The 16,134-nt window shown below is 24.1% G+C and overlaps 1 protein-coding gene across 2 annotated transcripts in view; it reads left to right on the forward strand.

Annotated features, from left to right (window-relative positions):
* The window catches only part of LOC100202892 (uncharacterized), a 48,052-nt gene extending 36,234 nt beyond the window's left edge, over positions 1-11,818 (forward strand). The window contains exons 6-14 of one of the 2 annotated variants that reach the window (XM_065790358.1): positions 268-508; positions 945-1,012; positions 1,137-1,269; positions 1,482-1,589; positions 2,344-2,406; positions 6,511-6,572; positions 6,666-6,734; positions 8,572-8,649; positions 11,605-11,818. In XM_065790358.1, the coding sequence (XP_065646430.1) occupies positions 268-508; positions 945-1,012; positions 1,137-1,269; positions 1,482-1,589; positions 2,344-2,406; positions 6,511-6,572; positions 6,666-6,734; positions 8,572-8,649; positions 11,605-11,678 (896 nt within the window). In that variant the 3' untranslated portion in view covers positions 11,679-11,818. The remainder of the gene's footprint in view (positions 1-267; positions 509-944; positions 1,013-1,136; positions 1,270-1,481; positions 1,590-2,343; positions 2,407-6,510; positions 6,573-6,665; positions 6,735-8,571; positions 8,650-11,604) is intronic. The other variant, XM_065790359.1, reaches the window with a different exon arrangement.
* The last annotated feature ends 4,316 nt before the right edge of the window (positions 11,819-16,134 follow it).

Here is a 16,134-nt window from a genome sequence, read left to right on the forward strand (position 1 = left end):
AATATTTGTAAGTGTTTTATTGTAGATCATTTGAAAGTGTTTAATGTGAAGTGCTTGTGTAATTGTTTTTTTGTAGAACAATTGGTTAAGTGTATTTTGTGTAATAGAATGTAAATGTTCGTTTGTGTGTAGCATAGGAAAGTGTTTTTTATGTAACATTTAAAAGTGTTTTTTAGATGTAAAATTGAATGTCATTTAAGTTGTAAAAATTTTTGTATTAATGATGTAATATTTAGTAGTTATGATGTAAAAAAATATTTTTAACAGCTGAAAGAGTAGCATTATTACCACCTCTCACATGGTTGTTAACAAACATTGCAGATGGTACTGATGATTATTATAAAACTTACTTAGCGCTTGTAGTTATAAACAACCAGTTTACAAGAAAACGTCGTGACATAAGAGCAGATGGAAAACTTCAATTAACAATAGGAAATGAAACTTGCAGCTTGCTAAATGATCCACAAATTCCATGCAATGGAAAACTACAGCCTGGTCAAGCATACAGGTATGTATCATTAAAGCTCTAGTATTAAAAACAATAAATTTGACTTTTACACTAATCATAAGTCTGTTTTTACTAATTTATTTATGAGGATGTAAGTCATAGCTTGTTGTCTGGATCATAAGTCATAGCTTAGGATTCATATGATTGTTTAACCATATCATAGTTAACTGGTAACCTGGCTTCCATGATTTATAGTTTTTTTAACCTAAAAGGTAGCACAGTTTAATATTGTTGATCTGTTAATTTTCTGAAAGTTGTTTCAAAAGTTTTTCTTTTGCAGTTAAAATTGAATTTAAAGTGTTGTACATACAGTTTTTTTCAAATGATGGTTTTTTTTTAAATAATAGTTTTTATAAAAACATGAAACTTTTAAATTGTTTCAAATCTTTTCTCAAAAAATCATAAAAAAAATTATATAAACTTTAAAAAATTTTAGGTTTCAGCTTGTTGGAGTTAAAAATGGAATTAAAATAGTAACACCATATTCAAAAGTACTTTATTCAGGTCTTTTTTATTTTTTAAATTTTTTATTTATTTTTAATTAAAAAGTAATTAAAATTAAATTACTAAATAAAAATAATGTAAATTAAAATAGTTTAAAATATTTTCGTTTATACTTACATCTCAGGTGGTGTTTCATCATCTTTGCCATTCTATTTGTCTGGTACAAGTTTGTACTATATTATTGGACTTGTTGTTCTGGGTTCAATTATTGTCCTTTTGGTAATTTTGTTAGCATTTGCTGCACTTTTATATACAAGGTAGGCTAATGGGTTGTTTTTTGTTTTTTTTTGTTTTTGCATTTCCTGCACCTTTTTATGTAAAGTATGTTTAAGTACTTACTACATTGATTGTGTTTTTGTAACAAAATATTTTTGTTTTATTTCTTTAAACAAAAATGAAATAAAAATGATAATTATAATAAGTTTCATATTATCATATTTTGTATAAAGATAGCGCTTTCTATATTTAGTCACCAAGTTCCTGGCTATGAGAATATAAGTCATGATAAAGTAGATGGTGGTATTGATTGGCCAATCAATAAGTACAATAGTGCAGAATCATATATACCAAGAGCTATGTAAGTTAATTTTTTTACAGTAAACAATTTGATTTAAAGTTTTAATGTTTGTATTTTTTTTTGCTTTTTATATATATATTTGTATGTGTGTGTGTGTGTGTGTGTGTATATATATATATATATATATATATATATATATATATATATATATATATATATATATATATATATATATATATATATATATATATATATATATATATATATAATTAGTAAAAACACATTATCAACCTTTTTTCTTCAACTTGAAGTTTCACCATTGCTGGATCATCAGGAAGAATTATTAAATCTCAAAAAAAAACAATTAAAATTTTTTTATAATAATTTATAACTTCCTATAAAATATTTTTTTCTATAAATTGAATTTTTTTTGAGATTTAGTAACTCTTCCTGATGATCCAGCAATGGTGAAACTTCAAGTTGAAGAAAAAAGTTAGATAAGCGTTTTTTACTAATTTATCATTGCTCTGTTCTTTAAGAACATTGAGCACTCTATTTGTAAAATACACTAACATAATTTACACACACACACACACACACACACACACACACACACACACACACACACACACACACACACACACACACACACACACACACATGTATATATATATATTCATTTACTGACGCAAAAATTGATAATATGTATTGAGAATCTTGTGCTGTTCATTTTTTTTTATTTGTTGTTTATTTTAAAAAGTCAAGTTGTTATGTAACTAAAGTTGACATTTTGTTTTGTTTACACTTTATTTAGGAGAGTTGACAACCCTCTTTACAGTACAAAGCCTTCAACTTTCACTCAGAATAACGATCCAAAGTAAATTTTTTTTTTGTCATTACCATTATCTTAATATTAATCAATTTCAATATTCAAACTTTGTTTTATTATAAAATATTAAAATTGCTTCATATTTTATATATATATATATATATATATATATATATATATATATATATATATATATATATATATATATATATATATATATATATATGTATGTATGTATGTATATGTATATATATATATATATATGTATATATATAAATATACATATATATATTATATATATATATATATATATATATATATATATATATATATATATGTATATATATATATATATATATATATGTATATATATAAATATACATATATATATATATATATATATATATATATATATATATATATATATATATATATGTATATATATAAGTATACATATTTGTATGTATATATATAAATATACATATATATATGTATATATATATATATATATATATATATATATATGTATATATATATATATATATAAATATACATATCTAAATGTATATATATATGTACGTATACATATATATATATATACATATATGTGTATATATATATATATATATATATATATATATATATATATATATGTATATATATATATATATATATACACACACACATATATATATATATATAACTCCTAACTAGTTGTCAGAAAGTTTTTCCGTATTTTGGTGACACAAAAAAAAAATTAAAATGCAAGACTTTTTTGGAATTTTTTTTTATTACTTGATAGACTGCCTGCCCCAACCAAACCCTCAGTCGATGTAGCAGCTCTCCCTTGCGAGTCAGGCTATAAGTTAGTTGATGTAGCAGCACTCCATTGCGAGTCAGGCTATAAGATAGTCGATGTAGCAACACTTCCTTGTAACAGCAGGCTATAAGATAGTCGATGTAGCAACACTCCGCGCATGATTTACAGTAAAAATAAATAAAAATAAAAACATTTTATTAAAAAAAACAAAAATAAAAACATTGTTTATATCATTAAAAATATTTAGAATGTTTTAAAAACATTCAGAATGTTTTTAAAAACATTCTGGTCAATTAAATTTGCATTTTTGCAGATTTTTTAAAAAGTGATTAAATTCTGATTAAATTAATGGTTTTAACTTTATGACAACACAGAAATGTTGGATGAAAGTCAAAATTAAAAGTGATGTATTTGTTGTCAAAAGAATCATTTTTTACCTTCCGTACTCTCAAATGCAACAATTTATAGAACTATATATATATAAATAAGTTTAAATATGACATAATAAGATTACTATTATAAGTAGTTTATTTTAAGCACTTTGCTTGTATTATTATAATATACTTATTTTGTTTAATTTAGAATTTTTTAATTTTTTTAAATTTACGTTGAAATATTGTTTTACTTTGTTTAAATCTTTCTTCAGTCATTTTGAATTTGATCTGCAAAAGTATTAAGATTGGATTGGCTTTTTTATCTTAAACTATCTTTAAAAACTAGAGCAAGTTTTCTGCTTTTTTTATGCTTTTACAGACAGGTCTCTAATATTTTATATTAATGTTTTAAAATCAAATAACTCCTGGGTACTGGTGCCTAGGAAGTCATTTAGCCATTCTAAGTGTTTCTAATCCAATCTTCTGATGAGTTTTTTACTTCCAAAAGAGAGATATTCTATGTATCTGCCAGTATAGATTTAGGAGATTTTAGATTCCCTGGGTGAATTTATAAGAATTGTTTGTTATTTTTGTTATAAAAATTTTCTTTGAGCAAAAAAAAGCTTTTGTCATGACTACTCTTTTAATTTTTTCATCAGATTCTTTATTCATCGGATATTTTCAGTATTCATCAGATATCTTTAGTCATCGGTTACAGAAATAATTATCAGCTGTTTAGACAAATTTTATATTTTTGTTATTCATCATTATCTCTGTTACCTCATCATTATTCATTATTTCTATTTCCAAATTATCTTTTCACTATCCAACATTATCTCATAAACCCCTTTATTTTTTTTATTTTCATCCCTTATTATATTATGTCATTATCTCTTCATTATACCTTTAACAAAACCTTTGTCTATATGCCAACCAAATAAGTGTTTTTCTTTTTTTTCACTTTTTTATTAGTGTACATTATTTATCCATTTGACCACCAGAGTGTCAAATGATCAGGTTTATCAAATAGAAGAAATTTCATTTTATTTAAAAATGTTTTATTTCTTCACAATGCCTTTTATAGCTTCAGCTTAGAGTTGCATTTTCTGTCTATGACAGAAATTATCTTTGTAATTAATATAAAATAGCCTAAACATAAGTATTAATGATCAATATTTATATTAAAGCAATATTTATTAAAAAATTAATTAAATCTCAAAATAAAAATAATGGTATTATTATTATGTTAATAGATTAGAAATTATTATTATTTAATTATTAGAAATTTATTATAATAATTACAGACTATATAATAATTTACAAACGAACATAGTAATTACAGACTATATAATAATTTACAAACGAACATAGTAATTACAGACTATATAATAATTTACAAACGAACATAGTAATTACAGACTATATAATAATTTACAAACGAACATAGTAATTACAGACTATATAATAATTTACAAACGAACATAGTAATTACAGACTATATAATAATTTACAAACGAACATAGTAATTACAGACTATATAATAATTTACAAACAAACATAGTAATTACAGACTATATAATAATTTACAAACGAACATAGTAATTACAGACTATATAATAATTTACAAACAAACATAGTAATTACAAACTATATAATAATTTACAAACGAACATAGTAATTACAGACTATATAATAATTTACAAACGAACATAGTAATTACAGACTATATAATAATTTACAAACGAACATAGTAATTACAGACTATATAATAGTTTACAAACGAACATAGTAATTACAGACTATATAATAATTTACAAACGAACATAGTAATTACAGACTATATAATAATTTACAAACGAACATAGTAATTACAGACTATATAATAATTTACAAACAAACATAGTAATTACAGACTATATAATAATTTACAAACGAACATAGTAATTACAGACTATATAATAATTTACAAACGAACATAGTAATTACAGACTATATAATAATTTACAAACGAACATAGTAATTACAGACTATATAATAATTTACAAACGAACATAGTAATTACAGACTATATAATAATTTACAAACGAACATAGTAATTACAGACTATATAATAATTTACAAACAAACATAGTAATTACAGACTATATAATAATTTACAAACGAACATAGTAATTACAGACTATATAATAATTTACAAACGAACATAGTAATTACAGACTATATAATAATTTACAAACGAACATAGTAATTACAGACTATATAATAATTTACAAACGAACATAGTAATTACAGACTATATAATAATTTACAAACGAACATAGTAATTACAGACTATATAATAATTTACAAACAAACATAGTAATTACAGACTATATAATAATTTACAAACGAACATAGTAATTACAGACTATATAATAATTTACAAACGAACATAGTAATTACAGACTATATAATAATTTACAAACGAACATAGTAATTACAGACTATATAATAATTTACAAACGAACATAGTAATTACAGACTATATAATAATTTACAAACGAACATAGTAATTACAGACTATATAATAATTTACAAACGAACATAGTAATTACAGACTATATAATAATTTACAAACGAGCATAGTAATTACAGACTATATAATAATTTACAAACGAACATAGTAATTACAGACTATATAATAATTTACAAACGAACATAGTAATTACAGACTATATAATAATTTACAAACAAACATAGTAATTACAGACTATATAATAATTTACAAACGAACATAGTAATTACAGACTATATAATAATTTACAAACGAACATAGTAATTACAGACTATATAATAATTTACAAACGAACATAGTAATTACAGACTATATAATAATTTTCAAGTAATATTATGTATGAATGTATGTATGTATGTATCTATCAATATTTATATATTAAGTTTCTTTTTTATATATTATAGTTTTGATGAAGTTGATGCTATACCAAGAGCGAGCTACAAACCTCAAAACCCGGTGCAATTAGGTAAGACTTTATGTTTTTTGTGTCATTTTTTTATAAACTTATTTAACTTGCAAATTTAAATATTTAAATAATCTTTTATATTTGGTTTGATAGAAACGCAGGAAATTCAGATAAGCTTGGCTAGATCAAATGATAGGCAAAGTGTTTATTTATCTGGCAAAGGTACTATATATTATTATATGTTTATATTATCAAGTTATAAGTAAATATATAAGTATATATGTACAAACCTTGAAAAGAATAAGATTGGAGAAATTTTTTTCTAAAACTGATTTGGTGTGTCAAGTGGGTTAAATGCACAAGTCATCTGCTTTTGCATCTAGTTTATTTATATTTGGCTATTCAAAGAAACTAGCTTATTTGATAAAAATTTAGCCTCTAGTCCCTAGCTTCACAAATTGGAAAATTAAACATCAAATCAAATCTCTAATTAAATTTTTTTTATTTCAATTCACCTCCCCAAGTTTATAAAGGCTACTAAAGTTGAGGAGGCTATTTTAGTTGTGGTGACAACCCTCTCTCAACTCTATAACTCCGAAACACAAACCTTGATGAACAAGGCCGCTGCGTGGAGAAACAAGTTGAAATTTCCTATATATTTGCAAATCATAATGAGTGTTTTAAAAATTTTCTAAAGTATAATGTCACATGCTAGAAGACATTAGGTAGGGAACTTAGGGTAACTACCTCTTAAAAAATCTAGGATTCTATTTTTTTTGTTGTTGTTGTTGTTGATTTTGTTGATCTTTGTTTGTTCATTTTGTTATGAGATATTTTTTTTGTTAATTTTATTATGAGATTTCTTTTTTTGTTGATTTTATTATGAGATCTTATAAATTACTGTAGTATATAAAAGAATCATTATTATCAGAAAAATAATTTATGTTGAATTAATGTTAATTTATGCATTGTCATGTTGCATAATTTATTTCATTGACATTTTGCAGAATTCACTTAGTGTTTTTTCCTGTTTCTCCTGACAATTTTTCTGGACTGGCTTTAAGTCATTTCGCTCTGCCTTTATTTACACTGTAATTACCACTAAAATAGCTTTAGTAAAAATGAAATTAAACATCTTAATTTGATAGAAAAAAAAAGTTAGAATAATGTGTTTTGTGTAAATATTTGTGAATTGTTATTAGAATTATTTGGATTGACTTGATTGAATGAATTACTTGATTGAACAAATTACTTGATTGAATTGGATATTTAATGAGTAGTTTTCACAAATATGGCTAGACTGAAAACTCGTTCTGATAAACAACTTATTGTTTTTACTGCATTAGCATAGTACAAATTGAACTAAATGCAACAAAAAAAGAAATAATTTTCTTTTTTTCTTTTTAAGTTTCTAGTAGGCAATTATCACTATTATCATAGGTGCCGATTTCCGCAATCTTCGATGCAGCTTTTACAGAACTTCTTTCAATTAATTTAATCAATTTTAATGTTTGTTTTACAATTGATGTTTTTTCACAATTGATACAGTGTGCTACTCATCTAACAGCTTCAAACTTTTTTTATACATATATATATTTTTAAACCTTTATAATATATATATATATATATATGTAAATTATGTTAGTGTATTTTACAAATAGAATGCCCAATGTTCTTAAAGAACAGAGCAATAATAAATTAGTAAAAAACACTTATCTAACTTTTATCTTCCTAGAAGATTAAAGTTAGATAAGTGTTTTTTACTAATTTATATATATATATATATATATATATATATATATATATATATATATATATATATATATATATATATATATATATAATAGTTTATATATATATATAAACTATCTAATTAACTAATATAATAACTTTATATATATATATATACATATATAAATATATATATATACTATTTAGTTAGTTTTTTTTTAATTTAGTATTTTTTATTTAATATTTTATAAGAAATCTGATCTGTTACAAAATTAGTTTTTATGATTTATCAAAACTAAAGCCATAAAATTTTTTTTTCCTATTTTAGCAGAACCTGAAGATCAAATTCCGCAAGCCCCACCACCTCCACCACTTTTTAACCAGTACTTAACCAATCCTAATTACAGTAAGTTAACACTTTTAATTTTTAAGTTTATCACATTTATCACATTTGGAGATGATTTTTATGATACTCATAAAAATCATCAAAATTTTTTATGTTAACCCTTTATATTATTATTAAAAGTTATATTATAACCAGAATATAACTTTTGTTTACTATTTACAAAACTTTAAGAAAATAATTACTTATATGTATATATTTATGTACATTTAAAATATCTTTATACAATTAGCCTTGCATTAAAAATCAATGATGATGCAATACCAAAAAATGTGGGCTTTAATACACACACTGAATAAGGCTTTGAGGTTTTGTCAAGTACTATCTAGATAGAAAACCTAAATTTTTTAATTTTAAAAGTTTGAAAAAAAATACTTTTTTTTTTTGGTTATTTTTATGAGAGTGAGAGCTTGAGTGAGAGATATGGTGATAAAGAAAAAGAAATTGAAGTATAATAATAAAGATGAAGAAATTAATTTTAGAATGAGAGTGAAATATGAAAAATAAAATAAAACTAAAGGAATGGTAAAAAAAATGTTTTGGAAATTTTTTACCATTCTTATCATTTCACTTGAAAATCCATTTTCACAATGGATTTTCTAAAAAATAACACAATTGATAAATATGTCTAAACTGTATAAAACTGTACAAAACAAATACTAAGTATATGAAAATAAAATGAATGTGTAATGTATGTGTGAGTTTATGAAAAAATTTGGAATTGTTAACATTACACATTTTCATAAGAAAAGACATTGTTGTTGTTCCTGATTCTTATGTTGTTACTAATGCAATGTTGAGGTTACAATAGGTTAGGTTTCAATTCATATTCATAAAAATATATTTCTTCGTACTTGTAATGGTTTAATATGATATAAAGAAGTTCATTGGTCTTGAAAATGGGAATAAGTTATTAATCTTCAATGCATTTATATCTGCCAACTGATAAGATATTTTAAATCAAGATGTTATATATATTCTAAGAAAGGTATTTCAATGCATAGAACCGTTTGTTTATTACATTCAGTCAAACAAGCTCTAAGTACTATATCAAAGCATTACAATAAAGACTAAAATTTAAATATTTAAAAAAAATTTGGTGTTAGATTTCAAAATTTTTAGTCTTTGCTATATATTTAAGAGTCTTAACTATATTTAAGTTTAACCTTTTATGCATGTAATGATGTTTTTTGCATATACTGACCTTCTTTGGGCGGTGTAGTACTGACCAAATTGAGGTCATATTTTTTCTACTAAAGCATTGCGTACAAAGTTTTTGTTTTTTTTTCTGTTTAAAGTTAAACATATTTACATGTTTTTGATCAGAGCAATTATTGCACAATGTTCAAATAAAGGCACAGGTGTCTTGATTAACTCTAATTGTTTCTAATTGTTGGACATTCTAATACATGGGTCTGACCTTTTACTTAAGATAAGGTAAGGTAACTATTTGATAACTATTTGAAAAAAGTTTTTCCTTTTATTCATTTCTTGAATCTAATGTACTTTTCCTTTCATTCCATGGAAACAGGTAAATCAATTGTTGGACATGCAGAAGATTCTTCTGATTCTGATCTGTAAAAACTCTAGAGATTGTTTTGACTACTCTAACCATTGGTCAATCAATCGTTATTACTATTGTTACATTATTATTGAGGTTTTCAAGTTTTTAATTAATAAACTTCTAATATCTCATCTTAAATCCAAAAACTCTTAGACAACCAACTCACCTTTCATGGGTAGGTCAGTAGAGAAGAATAGTCTAAAAAAAAGCCTCTGTCACATTGTTTTAAGTTGCATTCCTTTCTTTTTTCTACAAATACTACCATGGTTTCTTCTAATTCAATCTATCTTTACCTTTTCCATCTACCAAAACTCAATCTCGCGTGATTCATCATTTAGCTCTCTCAATTCGCATCCTTTTACTTCATGCTCTAAAAAGTTTTTATTATTTTTTTCTGCAAATATCAATGGTTTAAAATCTCTCTCATCTTTATTTTTTCATGATTCATACAATTTATAGCTTTTTAGAGCCAACCGTGTGTATATATATATATATATATATATATATATATATATATATATATATATATATATATATATATATATATATATATATAAGCACACCTCAAAACATAGAAATGAGGCAATTTTTTGCAAACCTCAAATACTTCTGGGTCGGCATTCCCAAATGCCGACCCTAATTCTGAGGGCTGTATTTACATATATTATTTATTTATATATTTACAAAAAAACCAAGCTATCGCTTGGTTAAAATTCCAACTAAGATAATAATATAACAAACTATTTGTCAACTTTTACCGCATTACTTTGTTATAGTTATTTTTTAACTTAATATAATCTATTAAATTTAGTTTTTTTTTAACTAAATCTGTTTTTTTTTTTTTTGTAGTTATGTTTACTAAACTTTTTGAAGCTTTCGCAATTTTTTTAATTGTTTTTTTATCAAAAAAAGAATTATTTTCCAGCTTCCTTATTGCAATTTCTTCTTATCATTACCGTATTTTGAATTCATTTACTATAGCCCTACAACACAGTAATATTGAATCGTTTGTAATTTTTAAAAACTTTTCAGTAATTTTTTTTTTAATTTTTTTTTTTTAAAGAATTTTTTGAAAAAAAGGGAAGTGTAATTAAAGTATACATTAATTTATTTACACTTTTTTTTGTGTGTGAAAATATTCACAAGTTTTTGAAGAAATTGACAAAAAAGAGTGATCTTAGAATTTTTTAGAATTGAACCTTGTTGTATACCTCTCTCTATATATATATTGTGTACAGACGTATACCAAGGTTCGTTTCTATGACCATCACTAGTCCTTTTTTTTTTTTTTTTTTTTAAAAAAATTTTCAGCTGTTAAATATGTTTGACACCATTCTTAATTTCTCATATAAAATTCTTCATATGAATCATAAACTTGCATATTTTTAATTTAGATGAAACAACTCGGTCAACAGCTCAGCCAAAATTAGCTCGCACAAGTTCCGGACGAGTCATTTTGCAACAATAGCACCTGTATTTAATGTTTAATGTTTACATTGTAAAAGCGATTTTTTTATTCTTTTTATTTGTAAATATTTAGTTTTTTGTTGTAATTTTTGTAAAACTTTTTTTAATTTGTAGTTACATTTTTAAAATGCTTCATACTAAGTTATCGGGTTTTGATATCGTGGTTTTTTGGGGGATCAATTAGTTTTATGAATAAATAATCAATGACATTAATTTTGTGATAAAAAACAAATGACTCATATGTAAATCAGATAGACATCTTTAACTTAAATTTTGAACTTTGCTACAAAAAATGCTTTAAATAAGAATGAGAAGTTATTTTGTTTTAGTTTGCTTTTAACTTTTGGCGTCTTGATCTCATTGTTTTAACATCTTCTTTAACATAATAATTGACACCTATTAAGGGAGTCTCAGTGAATAACTTTTAATAGATCCCAGTGAATTATTATTTTAATAAGTAGAAGCCATTCTGGCGGCTGTATATGCTTCTTTTGAATATTTATGCTGATACAACAACAGCTGAAAACGAAAACTATGAACTATATTTCTTCCAGATTTACGTATGTCAAATAACATTTGAAATAAAGATTTGGTAAAAAAGTCTGCTAAAAAAGAATTCGATTTCAAATTATTTAGCAAAATAAATGTTACTTTAAAAATATATATATTTCTTCCAGATTTACGTCAAATAAATTGAAACAGATTTATTATTAGTATTACTTCAAAAAATATTTTTAAAAATATTTTTTGAAGATTTTTTGAAAAAAATATATAAACTACAAGCATTTGCCAAAATATTTATTTTAAATTTTTTTAAATTGTTTTAAATTTTAACACACAAGACTCGACCAAATATATACTTTCAAGTCAATTTCTCTGTTAAAACTATTGTACGACATTGACACCCATTTTTCTCTTGCGATATCTGAATCTGGTTAGTAGTTAGTTGATATCAGCAGTCCAGCCATTTGAGAAGCCAAACTTATCAGTCATCCATGTACACTTCTTGTTTGTTAAATAATTATTATGTATCAGCCACCAACAATCCCTTCTTATTTAAGAATTTCTTAAGTATTATAAAAAAATAAGCCTCTGGAACATTTTCTGGATTCAAGTTTTTGAGGGTTTTCTGGGCAAACTCTTCACTTTATGATTAAATTTGTTATGATTTTGAATTGTTAATTAAAGTTAATGAGTCTAAATGTGATTTTCCCGATTCTCGGGATCGGATAAATTTATAAACATCTGTAGCAATCTTTTTCCAATAATTGTTTATTATTAATATTATTATTATACTTCCCAAGACTGAGCAGGCCACTACAGTACTTTAGTTGCGGTTACAAACCTCTCTCAACACTTTATCTCCGAAACGCGAACCTTGACGAACAAGGCCGCTGCGTGGAGAAACACGTTGAGCGCGGTAATACCATGGACGTTGTCGCACGGTCGTTTAGATAAAAAGCGCTATAGAAGATAGTAAAAAGCGCTGTTTAGGTACGCATGCGTAATAAAATACGAAAAACTTTTGAACTTGGCTACGGTTTTGAAAATGGCTACGGTTCTTAACTACATAAAATATTTTATATCGCAACAGTTTATCTGTTAATTAAGTTCTGAAAAGTCAATGATGTGGCCTTATTATTAACGTAAATCAATATATTAAAACAAAAATTTCACAAAAATATAAATTAAAAAAAGGTAATAAAAATTTTAGCGCGCTTAAACTTTATTTTTTATTTTAAACCTTTTTAGTGTAAATCATAGACTTGTTTATTTATTTGAAATCAACTTTCTAAAAATCTGACTAAAGGATTTCAATAATTTTTTTTAAACTTTAGATAAATATATCCTATATTTAAGATATTTTTCTGGTCATTGCTTCAACTTTTTTTCAATATAAATTTTTTTTTTACTGTTACGACTATTTCCTAATATATCATGATATATTAGCAAATAGTCAAATAGGAAATAGTAACAGTAAAAAACAAAATTTATATCAAAAAAAGTTGATATCTTTTGATTTGCAGTTTTATAAATTATTTACGCCATTCCTTTTGAAAAGTTATCTATATTTTGCACTTTGCAGCTTTTGTTTAACTGTAAATATTTAGTAAATCAGATGAATCTAATCTATAGTAACATAACTAAAAACTAAAATTATTATAATCCCACAAATCAAATTGCTTAAAGATTATTATTGAATAAAAATAATTTATTATACTTTACTACTAACTTTGTTAAATATTGCAACAAAAAAATAAAAAATGCAATAAGAATACTCTTTTATGCTAAGATTTCCCTTATTTTTTAAGTATATATATATATATACGCAAATATATGCATTTAAACAGTTTAAATATGCAAATAGATGCACTTATTCAGTTAAAAAGTGTATACTTGCATCATAACAAGCAGAGGCCGTATTCTCATCTCTCCGTAAAGCTTAACGGAGCTTTTGTCTGAAATTTCATTACAATGGTGTTCAGAGGTACTTTCAACAAACTATATACGTCTAATAATGGAAAGTTCTTAAGCTTAGTACAACTATTAGCCAAATTTGATCCAGTTTTGCAGGATGTTGCTATGAATGATGATGTTTCAGACCGGCAGAAAAGATATACTACGGCGAAATTATATTGCGCGCAAAGAAATCAAAGTATTATTCAATTATAGCTGACTGTTCTCCGGACATTACACATTTAGAGCAACTTTCGCTGACAATTAGTTACGATTTGTTGATTTATCATCAGATGACGATAAAATATCAGTGAAAGAACATTTCATAGAATTTTTAACTGTCAATTAGTCGACTGGTAAAAGACTCACTAAAGCTATTACAGTTGTTTTAAATAAATACGGACTGGAATTGAATGATTGTAAAGGTCAGGGCTGTAACAATGGGACAAACATGAAAGGAAAACATATTGGGGTTCAAAAGAGAATTTTGGACATAAATCCAGTAGCTATTTATGTACCCTGAGTCTGTCATAGCTACAATCTCGTACTATGTGATGCCGCTAAGTCGTCTGTAAAACCAGTCACTTTATTTGGGGTACTTCAGAGGTTTTTCACATTGTTTTTAACCAATCATTTGGGATTATATACCATTAAAAAGCTCAGTGAAACACGTTGGGAAGCAAAAATAAGAGTGTTAAAGCAGTCCGTTATCAAAATAGTGACATATATGATGCTTTAAAAACTTTGGCTATTGAAAATCAAAGAACTGATGTTCAAGTCTCTCATGCATGAGAGACTCGAACATCAGTTGACAGCTAGAGTAGTAGCCTCATGATCATGAGGCTATTACTCTAGCTGAACAGCTAAAAGATTTCACTTTCATAGTTTCGTTGGTTGTTTGGTATGTCAAGAGCTCGATGTATTAAGCGTCAAGCTGGAGAAACTGCCCGCGATGAGGCAATAGCTTCTCCAGAAAAAAAAATCGAAGTTGAATATTTTAATTGTCTACATTAGGCTCATTCAATGAAAGATTTGATTAGTTAAGTAAGTATTCAGAATCATGGTTTTTTTTTTGTACAATATAAAACAGATTCCGGAAATACCTGACTTTGTCGAACTTTGCGGTAATATATACATTTATATATATATATATATATATATATATATATATATATATATATATATATATATATATATATATATATATATATATATATATATATATATATTACCGCAAAGTTCGGTAATATATATATATATTACCGAACTTACATATATATATATATATATATATATATATATATATATATATATATATATATATATATATATATATATATATATATATATATATATATATATATATATATATATATTACCGCAAAGTTCGGTAATATATATATATTACCGAACTTTGCGGTAATATATATATATATATATATATATATATTACCGCAAAGTTAAATAATATATATATATATATATATATATTACCGAACTTTGCGGTAATATATATATATATATATATATATATATATAAATATATATATATATATATATATATATATATATATATATATATATATATATATATATATATATATATATATATATATATATATATATAACACTTTAATATATTAGTAAATAGTCAAAATATCATAAATATAGAACATATTTATCTGAAGTTTAAAAAAAAAATTATTGAAATCCTGCGTTCAGATTTTTAGAAAATTTCAAATAAATAAACTATGAGTTACACTAAAAGTTATTAATTGAAAATTAAGTTTAAGCTAATATATTTTTAACCCTTTCTTTATTTATATTTTTGTGAAACTTTTGTTATAATATACTGATCTACATTAGAAATATGGCCCCATCATTGACTTTTCAGAAATTAATAAACAAATAAACTGTTGCGATATAAAATATTCTCTGTAGGAAAGAACGGTAAAGCATTTTAAAAGTTCAAATATTTTTCGTATTTTCTTACGCATACA

This window comes from Hydra vulgaris, chromosome 02, assembly GCF_038396675.1.
Source record: "Hydra vulgaris chromosome 02, alternate assembly HydraT2T_AEP".
Classification (NCBI taxonomy): Eukaryota; Metazoa; Cnidaria; class Hydrozoa; order Anthoathecata; family Hydridae; genus Hydra; species Hydra vulgaris.